Genomic DNA, 17246 nt, shown 5'->3' on the forward strand with positions numbered 1-17246 from the left:
TAGAGCAGTGTGTGCTTACCAAATGAGTTTGTCTGTTTATCCAAGTGTTTGCAAAGGAAAGACTCCTATACCAATTATCCTATAAAGATTTCTTCCACTATCTAGTAGTCCAGACATCAGTTCCATTACAACATTTCCGGAAACAGTGACTCCATGTTTTTTTCTTTTCCAGTATAAACTTTGAAAGGCCAAGTATAACCTGCACTAACCCATAATTTGAAAAGTTTTATTTTGTATCTATGTCACTTTGGAATATACTGTCAAAAATAAATACATACACAGAATGGTATGTTACTTTCATCCACACACTTCCTCCTCTGCCATTTATGTTTCCTTGAATTTAATTTGCAGAAGTTTGAGAAAATTAGAAATTTTGTATAAACAATCATCTGCATTTTTTTCTTCCCTATTATCACAAACATGGAAAGTAAGAGCTCAAATCTATTGCAGCTCATTATTTTAGACACAGAATTTTTTACAATATACTTTTGGACTAATAGTCTTTTAGTTTAGGTCAGGGCTTCTTAAAACTTTTTTCATTCACGACCCCATTTATGATTGCGAGTTTCTTGGCGACCCCATATAAATATAAAAGAAAGATAAATTAATATTTTTTGATGATTTCTTTATTAGGTAACAATATACATATGAAAATATATAGTTTTAGAATTCGTTTTGAAACATACAAAAATCTAAAATTAAAAATTGCACAAAAAATTGTAAAATTGTATTTATTATAGTTACAAAAATTATATGCCCTATTTTTCATCAAAATTGCATTTTTTGCAATAACATAAATAAAAGGGGATTCTGACCGTCTTAGTTCGCTCAAATATATTCGAACGCAGTCGTTGAGTGGTAAGTATTAAATTAAAATTAAAGTAAAAAATTTAATGAGATGGATGTGCCTGTTTTTTATTGCATAACAAATTAAATCTTGGTGGAATGTTTGACACTGCTGGACGTAAGACCTCTTCAACATTTTTTAGCGCTGAACGATACTGGGATTTAATATGTGTTAAAGCTGAGAAAGTAACTTCACATAAATATGTGGTGTTGAATGGCAGAAGTACATTTAACACCATATCAGCGATTGTGGGAAATTCAGTTCTAGTTCCGATCCAGAATTCAGTCAAGGACTTTTTTTGAAATTGTAGTTTTAAGTTTGAGTCACTCGAAAGCTCAGCAAATTCCTCTTGAGCTTTAAGTGGCAGGTGATCAGTCTCACTTAAGCCAATCCAAAACGGCTTTTGAATCCAAACTATTTTTTGGAAATCAATATTTAATATAAAATATGTACGGAACTGTGTTTCTAGCGCTTTTAAGTGATCTACAATAATTTTTGCAATAAAAGTTTTACAATGAATTTTCTCGATTATAAAATTGTCGACACTGGAAAACATTTCGAACGAATTTTTTTCTACCCTACTTTTCCAAATGTTGATCTTTTTGATAAAACTTTCAATTTTATCATTCAAAGGAAATATATCGCAATTTTTTTCCTTGGAGAGACAAGTTGAGATCGTTTAATTTCGCAAAAATATCTGACAAATAACACAGCTTGGATAGCCATAAGTCATTTTGAAAAAAAGCAGCAAGTTCACATTTTCGTTCGGTTAAAAATATTTCGATCTCGTCCTTTAATAGCAATAATCTTCTTAAACTTTGACCTCTTGACAACCATCTTACTTCTGCATGTAATAATAAAGTTGTGTAGTTGGAATCCGTATCCTTACAGAGATTTGAAAATAAGCGGCTGTTAAGGGCATGGCTCTTAATAAAATTTATAATCTTAACAGCATCCTGAAGCACATCGTTCAATTCTGGTGCTAATATTTTTGCTGCAAGGGCCGCTCGGTGAATAAGGCAGTGAGTAAAAGTTATATGATCATAATGAGCAGCTTGAAAAAATGATTTAAAACCAAAATTTTTGCCGGTCATCGCTCTTGCACCATCTGTGCATATTCCACAGCAATTTTTCCATTCTAAACCTTCAGTTTTTAAAAATTCATCAACTTTACAATATATGTCTTTCCCTGTAGTATGGTCCTCCATAGGACGACAAAATAACAATTCTTCCTCCATGCTTTCTTTATAAACGTTAGTACATATACTAACAACTGAGCCAATTTAGTAATATCAGTTGTTTCGTCCAACTGAATTGAAAATTTTGGGCTTTCTTTAATTCTTGTAAGAAATTCTATTCGAGACAGTGTCGTTCGACAAAGGAATTTTTCGAATATCATCGCCATATTTACTTCCATGTAGTATTTCTACCATTTTAATAGCAGCAGGTAATACAAGATCTTCTCCAATGGTGAACGGCTTTTTATTTTTAGCAATACAGTATGAAACTTCATATGATGCTAGTAAACATTTTTCACTAACGGTTATAAATTTTTCAAAGGATTTTTTTTCTTTATTTAAAGATTTATACAGTCTTTCAAAATATTCTTTTGGTTTATTGACATACGAAACATGCTTTGATTCAAGATGTCTTTTTAATTTTGATGGTTTCATACTCTCCGGAGCCAATAATTCATTGCAGATCAAACAAAGAGGTTGTTCATTACCCTTACAATTTTGAAATGTAAAGCCAAATTGAAGAAAAGGCTCATCATATTTTCTTTTTCGCACATAAGATGCCTGTTTTTCAATATTTTGTCCTGCCTGAGAAGAGTTTGTAGCATTATTATCTGCGTCATTGCTATTCTTATTTAAGTTCAGCCATTTATCCATGGCCAAAAATTATTTTGATCCTAAAATACAGGCATACCTCGGTTAACATTACCTCTGATAACGAAGCTTCAATATAACGAAGTCGGCAATTTCAAGCCCCATTTAACATAAAAAAAATATATTCCAGTTTAATCACCTGAAATCTAAACAAACTGAAGAAATTACGGAAACCTTTGGAGCTTCTCGTGGTTGGTTCGAGAAATTTAAAAAATGGGCCAGGATTCATAGTGTAAAATTAACAGGAGAAGCTGCAAATAAGTTTCCAGAAAAACTAAAGGAAATAATTGAACGTGAAAATTTTCAAAATTTGGTGTTCAATGTTGACGAAAGCGGTTTGTTCTGGAAACGGCTACCAACAAAAAGCTTCATATCTATTGAAGAAAAATCAGCTACTGGGTTCATAGCAGCCAAAGACCGTTTAACGTTACTCTTTGGATCAAATGTCTCTGGCGATTATAAATTAAAATTGTTATTAGTTTACCATTCAGAAAATCCGAGGGCGTTAAAAGGTAACATAAAAATGAATTCACCTGTAATATGGAAAGCAAATAGAAAAGCGTGGGTTACCAAGGAATTATTTACTGATTGGTTTGTTAACCACTTTTGTCCTGAAGTAAAACGGTATTGTCAAAAAAACAACTTTGAAGAAAAAGCTCTTTTGTTGTTAGACAATGCTCCGGGACATCCTACTGATCTTAACACGTTGCATTCCTGTCAAAGTTGTGTTTCTTCCAGCAAACACAACTTCCCTGATTCAACCATTGGATCAGGGAGGAAAAGCATCATTTAAAGCTTATTATCTGCGTCGAACATTAAGTAGTTTAACTGAACTAGAGGATAAAGAGGAAATGACAGTTAAAACTTTTTGGAAAAACTACACCATTAAAAACACAATTGAAAACATTGATAGTTCTTGGAAAGAAGTCACTAAGAAATGCTTAAATGGAGTTTGGCGCAAAATATGGCCAGAAGTTGTACTAGAAGAAAATAACATCCAAGAAATTGGAAATGAAGTTATCCAGATGGCTCAATCAATAGGTTTCGAAAATGTCAATGAAGAAGATGTTAGAAATTTATTGAATGCAGAAGATAATGGTTTTTCAGTGGAAGATTTAGAAAACCTTGTTAGCAATGAAGACGAAGTTAAAGAAGTTCCTGCCGAAAAAGTGTTAACAACCAAAGATTTAAAAAGGTGCTTAAATGACATTGAAAACGTTAAATTTTTTTTAGTGAAAATGATCCTGATTTAGGAAGAAGTGTTATTGTTAAGCGATCAGTGTTAAATGCAATAACTCCGTATAGGCAATTGTTAAATGAAAGAGAAAAAGAGCATAAATAATCAACTTTAGACTCGTATTTTAAAATGTGATTTCACTTTGTATATAAGTTGACTGTTTATTTAATAAAACTTTTCTTTGTCCGAAAAAAAAGCTTTTCATTTTCTTTACGTAAGAACGTATCCCTATTCTGGCCATAGTATTTTTACCTCTGAAAACGAAGTTTCGCTTAACGAAGTAATTTCGTGGAACGCATCCTATTCGTTATTCAAGGTATGCCTGTACAATAAATAAATAAAAATAACATATTGCATATAATAATTGATTTATTAATTACCGAATAAATAAAAAAAACTAAAATCTCGTTACGGCGGAACACTGACAATTGACTACACTAGAAGAGCGTCAATACTACACTAGTTCACATTACAGTCAGTGTTATTGAATCATAGTCTTGCTGCACGTGTGCGCGCGCATTCCTCCCTTTGTTTGTGTGCAGGTGTGTGAGTGTGACTCTGCACAAATACACATCTAGATGTTATAAAATCGTGTATTTAAATATTTGACATTAAAATCTCTCGCGACCCATAGTTTAAGAAGGCCTGGTTTAGGTAATTGAACTTGACCCATCCATAGAATCATTCTGATAAAAATTTATTTATGCAGGATTGGTATCAATCCATTTTAGTCCTCTTGATTGATTTTCCACGTGGACTATGAAAGTCCACGTGGAAAAAGAGGTTATGGAAGTCCCGTTGTTGAATCCTCCTCTGGTTCAACGGATGAACCCACCATCGCCTGTGCTTGCACTTCTAAGTTTTCTGATGCAAAACACTTAACATGTATGTTTCGGCATTATTTATAACCATAAACTGCACAGCTATATGTGCTGCTGCAAGTTTTTGAGCAGCATACTTATTGGTCTCATTGACAAAGATATTTTGTTCATTAATAAAATATTTATACAAGTTGATAGGCTTCTTCCCATCAAGTTCTGCTAAAGTGTCCAGATTTACACCAACATTTGTGCTGAGAAAATGAAAGAAAGTGTTTCCAGCACTAGTTCATACCTGAATTTCATCACTGAGTTCAAAGTTTAAATATTTTTTTTACATTAGTTATTTAGTTAATAATTAAAATTCAATTAAGTAAATGGATAACTATGAATACTTACACTCTTGTAATGCTGTCCTTATGACACAATCAGCCTCACATACCAAGACAGTGGTTTACAATTCATTATATTTATATGTTCTGTACTATATTCTCAAACTAACCATGTTTTGAATTAAAACTCCGGTTAAGATCTCCTGGGGCCAATCATAGTTTGTTATTGAGGGTATTTAGAATGAGAATAGGGATTTGGCTGTAATAGGATTAGATATCTGTTTGGTGGCTAATCTTTGTCTTAATTGTGTGGGTGGTTCAAGATTATATCAGAAGAGGGATGGGGTCATATTTTTTTTTTTTTTTTTAAATCTACTTATTATCAGAGCCTGTTTTGGCCTGTTAGCCACCTGAGTGCTAGAGAAATTTGACCGCCCCTATCAATGCTCACTCGGTAGTAACGAATTTTTTGCTGTGAAAATGTTGAAAATGGTCAAGAGAATTGATTGTTGGGTGAATATTTAAATTAATAACGTTCGTGTGCATTTCTCTCTTTATTTAAATTTCCTTTCAGTTCCGTCAACAATTAAAACAATGTAAGTATCGCTTTAAGATTAACGGTACGGGAATAAAGGCCCATTCACAATGAAAATTAAACATAACATAAGCATAAAACGTTGTACCTATGTTATTTAATGAAACCATTCACAATGAGTAAATTATGTAAGTGTAACCTTAAACTTAATGATAAGATGTTAACGTGAAAGTTTGCAAACTCCAAGTTTTTATGCTTTTCTTTACGTGGTTTAAAACAAGACACAATCGTATAGGTTATGGAAGGCCAATTGTTGAATCCTCCTCTGGTTCAACGGATGAACCCACCATCGCCTGTGCTTGCACTTCTAAGTTTTCTGATGCAAAACACTTAACATGTATGTTTCGGCATTATTTATAACCATAAACTGCACAGCTATATCATGCAAACATCAATTTTTTGAAGTCTGAAAGAAGAGCATGTTGTGTTTCTATGGTTACCAAATATGTTTACGGTCATGTTTATGTTACCATTGTGAATGTTGGTATCACTTCTTAATTTTACAGTAACGTTTGTTACGTTATTTTTATGTTTAATTTTCATTGTGAATGGGCCTTTAGAGAATACAATATTATTTATTAACAATGTCATGTTTGCTATTTCATCGCCGACCACTATATTAAAATAATATTAAATTACATTTTAATTTTATTCTTTAAAGTGCACTATCGGCCGCCTGCATGCGTGCGTGCATGCACGCACTGCACACTTACCAGAACCGGGCCTGCTTATTATCATTCTTATTTTTGTTTTTTATCTGCTCTAATACTCTGCTTTTGAAAATATATATATGTGGTTATTATCTATCTACATGCCTTTGTTGGTTATGCCATAATGAGTCTTTGTATAGTCTGCATTTTCTCTACCTCTCAGTGGTTAGGACAGAGTTCTTGAAATCCCATTGGTGATCCTCTCACACCAGGCATGGAAAGCTGGATCTGATTTTGTTATTTGGCTGTGGGCTATGTCATATTTATGTTCTTTAATATTCTTTTGGATTATCTTCTACTGGTTTGTCAAATATATGATTTTGATTTGTGACAATCTTTGCATTGAATTATACTTTTAGTAATGACCACTCTTATATCACATGAATATTAAGATAGTTTATTCAGTTAATAACTAAATTCCTGTACATTAAGATGAAATTTTGGGAACCACAATGTATAGGAATTTAGTTATTAACTGATTAAACTATCTTAATGATCACTTGGTATAAGAGTGATCATTACTAAAAGTATAATTCTATGAAAAAAAAATTGCCATGTAACAATCCATCCCCAACTATATATTAAATCCTTGCATTGTAAATTTGGATGTTTGCTGGCAAGAATCTCATCAGTGGTGAAGTGGGGGCTATTAATGGTTGTTATTTGGCTTTTAGGAGGATTAGCAACTAAGGCCATATTGCTCCGGGGATATGCAGTGGTCATTCCCTGCCCTTTCCGCATCCTCCGTATTTGGTGGTCACAAGCTCGAACCCCAGTCTAATCAAGAAGTGTATGCTACGTACTGGTGCTCCTGCCCACCCTCTCTACGGAGGTGCCTCTATTAATGATGTTCTTTTAAACCTGGTGCACAACCCTTTTTTTTTTTTTTTTTTTCCCCTATGCTTTTAACTGTTTACTAAAATGGGTGGCATAAGGGATGGTGATGTACTCTGTTGTTTTGTTTTGTTTCATCATGAGTTGTTGTGGGCAGGGCTGCATCAAGCTATTATAGCCTGATGTAAACTTCTTATTGCTCCCCCCAAGTCATTTTTCTTATATAAATTTTTTGGGGTGGGGGATTAAAAAAAAATATATATTTCCAAAATAATATATAATTTTATTTTTTTAAACACAAAATAAACATGATACATGAAGTAAATATGTTAAAAAAAATTAAACTACATTTATTTTGCTTTGGCTGCAGACAATAAAAATAACTATAAATAAAAATTTAAATAATAACAAAACAAATTTGTCTGTAGCAAAATCAGTCATAATATTTTTTATATCTAAAGAATCACAAATATGACTTTTTATTATATTATTGCCAAATTATTTAATCTTTGTTGATGCATTAATGAATGGAGGTAATTTTTTATTAATTTTAATTTTGAAAAAGAGTGCTCACCGCTAGCTACTGAAATGGGTTGTTAACATTATTCTTAATGAAATAAATATATTAGGAAGTAGAGTGGTTAAATTATTCTTGCAGAGACTAATTCATGGACATAACATTTTGAAAAATTTATATTTCATTTGCAAGGTTAACAGCAACAATATCTTTTGGACATTCCTCATTGTAATAACTGTAATTCAAAATCTGAACAATGTTTTAAAATTTCATCTTTTGACATTTTACTTAGCTCGCTAAAACATTGTAAAAAATTAAAATTGTTATTATAAACCTCAAACTGTTCAAAACATTCATCTATTGTGTTTCTTGTAGTATCTCAAATGGCAAAAAAATAAGTTTATTTTAAAATTATAATTTGGTGTTGGCACAAATTCATCTCCATGTTTATAATCAAATAATTTTTTTGTTTCCTTCTCAGTCTTAAGTTTTCTTTCGGAAAATCAGTGTCAATGTCTAATGAGTTAGCAATTTTTGCTGCGTTTTCAAATAACGTACAAAATGCTCATCTGTTCTAAAGTTTATAGTAGTTTCCTTTAATTTTTTTTAAATGCGTTAGTGATGTTAAAATATCCAATTGTGTATTTTGTAATAATCTGCTTACAAAATTTACATTAGATAAACCAAATAATAGCAGAGCACACAAATTTAAAAGATCTAGTTTTATTTGACAATGACTGAGACCGATGGTTTGTTTTTAAATCGAATTTATTATCACAATCCAAATATTTCATAAAGAGCATCATCAAGTTGTTGTAGATTGTATACTAGAGCAGAGGTTCTCAACCTGTGCATCGCGATGCCCTGGGGAGACACCGTAATTTACCAGGGGCATTGCAGACAATGTTATACCATGGAAGAAAAAAAATTTTAATATGAATTTAAAAAAAAAAAAAAAAGCAAGCACATCTTTTGAGACAATTGATTTTTCCAAAAAAATCAATTGTCTCAAAAGATTTTTGCCACATCATTAACCACTAAATTCAAAGTATGTGTAGCATAAGGTATGAAAAAAGCTCGGGGATTTATATCTAAAATTTTTTTCCTGAAGACCGTTATGTTTTCCTTTCATATTATTAATATAAAATATGACAAAACACATTCTTCAATACATTGAGCTTTTAATCTTTGTCGTCTCCTTTAGTGTTTACAGGACACTGGTCTTTACCACCTCTTAGTCTCTGCTGCGGTACACCACCTGCACCACCGGATTGGCACTGCTCTGGTTGTGGGTATCCATTGTTGCTAAATATTTGTAAAATTCTGTTGATTTCTCTATTGAGTGCTTGACCTTTACATAGTCTTCTAGGAATGAAACTCTTAAGAATGCCAATTTTTGTATTCGTGTGATGATTGTAATTAAACTTTATAATAACCCCTGCATCTGTTGATTTTCTATATATTTTTGTTAGAGAGTTATTTTTTTTAACAAGAGATCTAGGAATAGCATGCTATTGTCTTTATATATTTCAGATTTTATACATGGATGTATAGTGTTTGGGTAGTTGTGAAAGCTGTTTAATTCCTCTAATCAACGTGGCCAAACGTTAGAATGTCATCGAATTATATATTCACTAATGCCAATGTGCAAGACTAAACCTTAACAAATAAGAAATGTGAAATCAAATTAACAACTTTATGTAGATCAAGTGACTACAATTTACCAGTTCTGTTTTTACAGTCACTGAAGAAGTGGTACAGGAAGTACTATGAAACATCTGAGAATAATAAGAAATTAAAGGCAGATTACACTCCTAACAGGTTTAAGTGCTCATTATTTCACCAAAATTTAACTTATCAGTGCAAAATAAATGGTGGCACAAATAAATTTTCTAGAGGAAAGAAAGGGGTTACATTTTTATACAACAGGTATCCAATTATCTATGCAAGCAATACATTCTTGGAAATTTTACATGGGACAAGACATTAATTTCTATTAGAAATTAATGTAATAATGGTAGGTTATGTTTGAATTACACCAGGACTTTTTTTTTTTTTTTTTTTTGCAGTTTTTATAGTTGTGCTTTAACATTGTGGTACACACTGCATTGTTACTTATGTTTCATTTCTGTTTCTATTGTGTAAGTGCCAGAAAACTTGTTCATACAAAGCATTTAACACTTAAATATGTTTCTCGGTTTTATCTTTCAAAATCACAATGCAGCTTATTGTCGGGAACATTTTATGGTATTAAAAATAAAAAAACTTATGCATAATTTGTTGATACATCATTTGGCTATATCACTTGTCCTACAAATGAGTCACCTTTCTTGCTGAATATTGTATTAATATTTGATGTAAATAACATGATTGTGTAAAATAGTTTGCATTGTGCAATAATTTTCACCATAATGATTGGAATCTAACTGAAACAAAATTGATAACTGTTAGTCTGGATAAGTATGATTAAATGATTGTGAATAAATTCACATTCAAAATACACCTCCACTTTATGTGCATATTCTTCATTCCATATCTGTAAGTAACTACACTATTCTTTCCTTCAAAAGGAGCAAGAATGACAAAAAGAGAATTGCAGTTTTATTTGTGTATAATTTTAATTTGTAAAATAAAAATTAATGCTACTTTAAAAATTATTGCATATATACACAGCTATTGGTCTAGTCTCAGTGGTACATTGTTCCAGTTTGCCTCCTACAAATATGTATATCTATGAGAACTGGTACTTTGTAGAATGATCTGCAAACATTGTTTACAGAACAACTTTATTAGATTTCTGTAAAAAGCAATGTGTGTGTGATTTATCATTCTAATCTATGATCTCTTATTGTTGAGTAATCATACAATTCATCACATTCTAAAAATTGAAGAGCAATTATATATATATAAAAGAAACAAAATTGCATAATTTACTCAAATAAAGGCCGACCGGGCTAGCCAGGTGGGTAAAGTGCCTGCCTGGCAACCCAAAGGATGCAGGTTCGAATCCCGCCTTGGGCTTGGATCACAGTAAAATGCAAAAACTTTGGGAGGTGCATTATGGCCACAACAGAAGCTGATGCACCAACAACTAACAAAAAAAAAAAAAAAAAAAAAAAAAAACCTCAAATAAACACTTTAGCACCTTACAGGTGTTGAGTGACTGCATGCCACTGTCATTTTTCTTCCCTCTTTTCTATCCTTTGTTAAGTGAATCTTTCTTCAATTTAATCAGCACTTATTCTCCACATAGCATTCTGAGCAGTTAACAGTTTGATTTACCGAATTGCAAAATTCTTTGATTTCTTCTTCCTTTACATTAATATTTTTGCAATTACTTTTTTCTCTTTGTAACTTAAATGCAGACCTCTCTCACTGTTGTCTGCTGCATTTAAGCCATGCCCAATTTTCAGTTCTTTCTTTGCATGTGGCTTTTTTTTTCCCATCTGTGCATTGTTAATTGCACTTCAAAACAAGTGTGTGAATTTTAAGATACTCAAATAACTTTGTGATAGTAATTCACAAACATGAGCAGACTCAGGCTGTACATCTCTAAACTACATTAACAACAGAATAAGAGGAATAAACTGAAACTGATAAACTGAAAATAAAAAGTATTCTCCAAACAGTATAAGAATATTTCTTTCTTTCTTTGCCTGAAAATGTTAGGATATCTATGATAAATCCTTTTGGCTTATTTTTGAAGTTCATTTCCCAGGCAAGAATAAAACTAACACAATAAGACATCTCACTCCAAAAGTAACTTGAGGTTTTTGTTCAATGCATTACAGTGTAATTTTTTCCCTCTTTTTAAGTTTTTCTTTCATATTCAGTACACAGCCTGAACTAATCAGTGCACACTTTAATTTCACTGTGTTACACTATTTTCAGTTTTCATGGATATTTCTTGGTTTTTAAAAATGCTCAGGCTTCTATACTCTGTATAGCAGTAGCATTAGGATTCACTTTTTAAAAAAAGAAAATTAAGATAAAAATATGTATTTGGCTAGATTTGCAATAACCAAGTTTGACTCCTCATCAAATTATAAAAATTTATTTACCTTATACTTTTACTATTTTTAAGTCTAAAATATTACACACTGAATTGCTTTTACAGAAATTTAAATCTGATTAGAAATAGTTCATATTTTAGAACGAGAATTGAAAATACAGCATAAATTCTTGTTGTTTCATTGCTTTTGCTATTTACATTCAATCTTATATAATCAGCATCACAAGATGATTACATTAAATAATTCTAATTCTAATTCTTGAACAAGCAACCCAAGTTTTTGTTGTTTCTATTATGAATAAAAATGCTGTCAAAAAATATTACTCATTTTAAATCTAAAATATATATGAACTTAATATCACTTGTATTTAATGATCATTGCACATTTTAAGAATATAGTACTAGAATAGCTTAACCCTCTAGTGGATACCATGGTGTGCTGTGTGCACGCACGCAAAACTTAAAATATCTTTTACAATTACATCAGCATGAATTTCAGTATACCTCTAGTATGGTATTCACTTCTCTTTTTTTTTTTTTTTCATCTGAAGTCATTTTTAATTGGAAAAGTATCACCATAAAAATTTTCACATTACCATGTTTGTGTAGAAAGTGTGTACCACATGACTATTCCTATGTTAATTTTCCACAAGTTTCGTTTCTGGTTAATTTTTGCTCTTTGCATTGCTGGTAGTGAGGTAGTTGGGAAATTATTTTACTTTGGATAACAAGAGTAATTACCAAAAATATTATTTCTTCTTTTTATCCAGTATAGTGTCAGAATAGAGAATAAAATGATGAAGTTCATTATTTAGCTATTTCTTGCCTTTTATTCACCCCTACCCAAAAAAAAAAAAAAAAAAAAAAAAAAAAAAAATGATAAATGATGTAAAATGTCAGCCTCTTGTAATTTTTTCTTCTGTTGTTGTACCCACTAGAGGGTTAATATCCTCAAATTCAAAATATGATAATGAAATAAAAAGCCATTATTTTTAACAAGTTAACTATATCAAGGTTTTAAAAAATTACACTTATTTGTAGGTTAATGTATTCTTTAAAGAAGATTTAATGTCCACAATATGTGTAATATACATGATATTGTAATGTTGAATTGTATGAATTATGCTTATGTAAATAAATATGATGTACAGTTTATACATTTAGGAAAAACAAAATTAAATGTGCAGGTTCAAACTGCTATCACTTTTATTCACATGGATAATAAACACGACATGAACTCTAATTAATGCATTAAGGGCTATGCCTCAAGCTGCGAAAGAGTTAGACTATGTATATCTTAGTGCACTTGCATCATTTATACACAGCCAATTATAGATTAGCAAATTTGCAATAGCGGCATCGTTTAAGTTACATTTCATAATGTGAGTACCTTCACGACGAGTTGCCATGACATTGCACTACTTCAAATAAGTAACGCTTCACCCGAAGGAGAAGATTGTTGTTACTTATTCTGAGTGGATACCACCACCCAGATGGCACTGTTTGTGTGGGATAATAACTCAACTATCCAGTTGTCCCTATTAGACTTAGAAAAGCAAAGCGGTAGAGAGAAAGTAATAGTAGGAGTGGAAGAGGAAAAGAAACGGTGTAGAAGAATGAAAGGGACAGTAACTCCTTCAACTCACACCTCAAACTCCTTGAATAGGCAACACTTCCCCAGTGGAGAAGGCTGTTGTTACCTATTCTTGGAAACTCCGGACATCATCAGGCTCCCCCTGGTGCTGTTTCAGGGCTATCTGGCCCTTCTTCGGTAGGTGGAGGTAGGTACCCAAGTGATGTAATGATGACAAAATAGTTGTGAAGTGTATCTCCACAATATGAGAGATGCCTGATGGTGTATGATATAAGTTAGGACTAATGCATTAAGGGCTATGCCTCAAGCTGCGAAAGAGTTAGACTATGTATATCTTAGTGCACTTGCATTATTTATACACAGCCAATTATAGATTAGCAAATTTGCAATAGCGACATTGTTTAAGTTAAATCTCATATTGTGAATACATTCACGACGAGTTGCCATGACATTGCACTACTTCGAATAAGTAATGCTTCACTCGAAGGAGAAGACTGTTGTTATTCTCAGTGGATACCACCACCACCCAGATGTGGTGGTATCCACTGAAGAAGGTGCCTGAAATGGTGCTGTCTGGGTGGTGGTATCCACTGGGAATAAGTAACAAGTCTTCTCCTTCGGGTGAAGTGTTACTTATTCGAAGTAATGCAATGTCATGGCAACTCGTCGTGAAGGTATTCACAATATGAGATGTAACTTAAACGATGCTGTTATTACAAATTTGCTAATCTATAATTGGCTGTGTATAAATTATGCAAGTGCACTAAGATATACACGACATGAAATTAATTTTTTTTTATTTAAAAACTACTTTCATTCCTTAAATTTACGTAAATAAGTCAGTCCCCATTTTTATATTTGTAATCGCAACAGTATGTCTTGTGGCATTCCTTGCACCCATCCAATTAAAATCAATATATTCAACATGTTTATATCCTATTTCACCAAAAATTTCACTATAATAAAAATAAATATTGCCTGGTACCCAGATGACTCCTATTAGTACTTAACGTTTCATTTGAACAAAATAGTTAAACGTAAAAAGTATTGGTTTACACAGAAGAACTGTATGTGAAGATTATGATGGTTAGTGGAGGAACATGTCCAAAACAAAAAGGATTGTGCATGGCAAAATCCACTTCATAAACCCTGACTTCAGAATTGACTTTAAAAGTAAAAAAAATGCTAGAAGTTGCTTCAGGCTGGTCACAAACAAAATCATTGTTCACTCTCCCCCCCACCACACACACAATAGTGTGTGTGTGTGTGTGTGTGTGTGTGTGTGTGTGTGTGTGTGTTATGGGTGTTTAATGGCGCACAAGCTGCTGTGGCTATATTGCGCCTATTCATAGGTATGTTGAAAAGATAAAATAAATAATTAATGTGAAGACTGTTCAATCTCATTTCTTATACATTCCTATTTGTTTCAAATAACAGAAAAGTTCATTAATATTGGCATTTTCACCAATGATATCATTTAATGTTATCCGTTCACGGAAATTAGCCAGAGAATGAAATATTGAAGTTCGATGTTGTTGATAATGTGGACAGTCAATCAAAATATGTTTGACTGTTAGATGCTCAGAGCACTGTGAACAAAGAGGAGGATCATCGCCTGTGAGTAGATGGAGGTGAGTCAGATGAGTATGTCCTATTCTAATCCGCGCGAGTACCACTTCTCGCCGAACTGTCTGAATGCATGAGTGCCAAAATTTTGGGTCCTGTTTTAACTGGAACAGTTTATTTGTTTGTTTATGCCATAGCTCTGTCCATTGTGCATGAAATGCTGTTTGAATTATAATATTATAATCAGAAACTGGAATAAAGGCAGAGGTTAAGTCTACTGTTGATGGATTTTTAGCCGAAATATCAGCCAACTCGTTCCCTTTGATGCCTGAATGTGCTGGAATCCAGCAAAAGTTCACTCGTTGCTGGCGATCTTCAACAGCAAATACTTGATTTGATTTAGTATAGGGTGATCCTTATAAGAGAAATTCTGCATTGCTCTAATTGAGCTGAGAGAGTCGGTGTAAATTAAATATTTTGCAGATGGGTGAAGACTCAAATTTTCTAGAGCTAATTGAATTGCATATAATTCCGCTGAAAAGCTGCTGTACTCAGGTGGAAGAGAGGCTGATATGATAGCAGAGGGAAACGCTGCTGCTCCAACAGTTGAATGAGATTTGGAACCATCAGTATATATCGGTAAGAAGTCAAAACAGTTTTGACTATGGCTAGCATGGAGTTGCTGCACATTCAGAGTTGGTAGACGATTCTTTCCCCATTGGAGAAAATAATTATCACAGGCTGGTTGAGGAAATGGGGTCCATGGTGGGCAAGAATAATTCTTTCTGTGCTGCCTACTCTGGAGAGGAACATTCCAATTTTGTGCTATTTCAAAGAGCCGTAGGCCTGCTGGGCGTATTTTATTTGGTTTATTTCTATAGAGATTGTGAAATGATGGATTAAAGAGATATGGTTGGATGGGGTGCGGAGAACAGTTTTGTATTCTGACTGCATATTTAAGTAGTAACATTTTTCTGCGGAGGTAAAGAGGGGGCTCATGGGCTTCAATATATAGACTATAGGTTGGTGATGTCCTATAAGCACCAAGAGCAATCCTCAGTGCATTGTGTTGTACAGGATCGAGCCAGCGTAATACACTCTTTCGAGCAGAATCATAAACTGGGGCACCGTAATCTAACCGAGATCTAATCAGTGCTCTATATAAGAGCAGCAAAGTTGTACGATCTGCTCCCCAAGACTGGGCAGATAGAGCTCTAAGCATGTTCAGCTTTTTCAGACAGGTAGTAAGTATTACTTTAATGTGCTCAAGGAAATTTAACTTGCTGTCTAATATTAATCCCAAGAATCTAATATTGTTGGTAATCGGGATGCTGGAATTTGATATCCGGAGTTCAGGGTCTATATGTAATTTGCATTGGTTACAAAAGTGGATAGCAACTGTTTTCTGATGGGAAAGCCAATATCCATTGAACTCAGCCCATTTTTGAATTTTATTGAGGGACATTTGCATTTGCCATTCAATAGATCTCATGTTCTGAGAGTGGCAAGAAATGAAGAGATCGTCAGCATAAAGATAGGCTTCTACAGTATTTGGAAGTTCTTTGGAAATGGAATCAATTCTAAGGGCAAATAGGGTTGCGCTCAAAACCAACCCCTGTGGTACTCCTTCTTCCTGCAAGAATGTAGAAGAAAGGGAGTTTTGGTATCGAACCTGGAAAGAGCGGATCTGGAGGAAGTTCCTAATGAATATAGGCAGGTTGCCTCGTAGACCAAGATTATGTAGGTCACTGAGAATGCCATACCGCCAGGTAGTATCGAATGCCTTTTCTATATCAATGGAGACCATGACAAGGTGTTCATTTTTCACAAAGGCATTGCGAATTTCAGATTCGGCCTTGATCATCAGATCTAGAGAGGACCTATTTTTGCGAAAGCCATGTTGACAATTACTCAATAGTTGTTCAGTTTCAATGATCCATCTGAGTCGACTGTGGATCATTTTTTCAAGAATTTTACCAAGGCAACTTGACAGAGAGATTGGCCTGTAACTATTAGGACTGGAAGGATCTTTTCCAGGTTTCAAAAAGGGCAAAACTGTAGCATGGTGCCAAGATGTTGGATAAATATTTTCCAGGAAGATCCGGTTAAAGAAAACTAGCAGCATTTGTAAGTTTTGCTCATCGAGATGCTGCAGCATGACAATATATGCCGTCTGGCCCAGCTGCGCTGTTTATCGTTGTTTTTATGGCTTGTAAAAGTTCACAATATTCAAGGGGCTGATTATATGGAAGTGATAGTGAGGTTCTAAAGTTGATGGGCCTCTGTTCGGTGGAG

The 17246-nt window shown here is 33.2% G+C and overlaps 1 protein-coding gene and 1 long non-coding RNA gene across 3 annotated transcripts in view; one reads left to right on the top strand and one right to left on the bottom strand.

The window, feature by feature from the left end:
* The window catches only part of qless (decaprenyl diphosphate synthase subunit 1 qless), a 216008-nt gene extending 206798 nt beyond the window's left edge, over positions 1 to 9210 (top strand). The window contains exon 11 of the mRNA XM_090389078.1: positions 8984 to 9210. Within this exon, the coding sequence (XP_090245204.1) occupies positions 8984 to 9088 (105 nt within the window). The 3' untranslated portion in view covers positions 9089 to 9210. The remainder of the gene's footprint in view (positions 1 to 8983) is intronic.
* LOC150075164 (uncharacterized) overlaps positions 1 to 17246 on the bottom strand; it is a 170295-nt gene that overhangs the window by 3937 nt on the left and 149112 nt on the right. The gene's annotated exons all lie outside the window — the stretch shown is intronic.

The sequence above is a fragment of the Mastigoproctus giganteus genome, chromosome 14 (genome assembly GCF_048544385.1).
Source record: "Mastigoproctus giganteus isolate SK-2022 chromosome 14, ASM4854438v1, whole genome shotgun sequence".
NCBI classification, from domain to species: Eukaryota; Metazoa; Arthropoda; class Arachnida; order Uropygi; family Thelyphonidae; genus Mastigoproctus; species Mastigoproctus giganteus.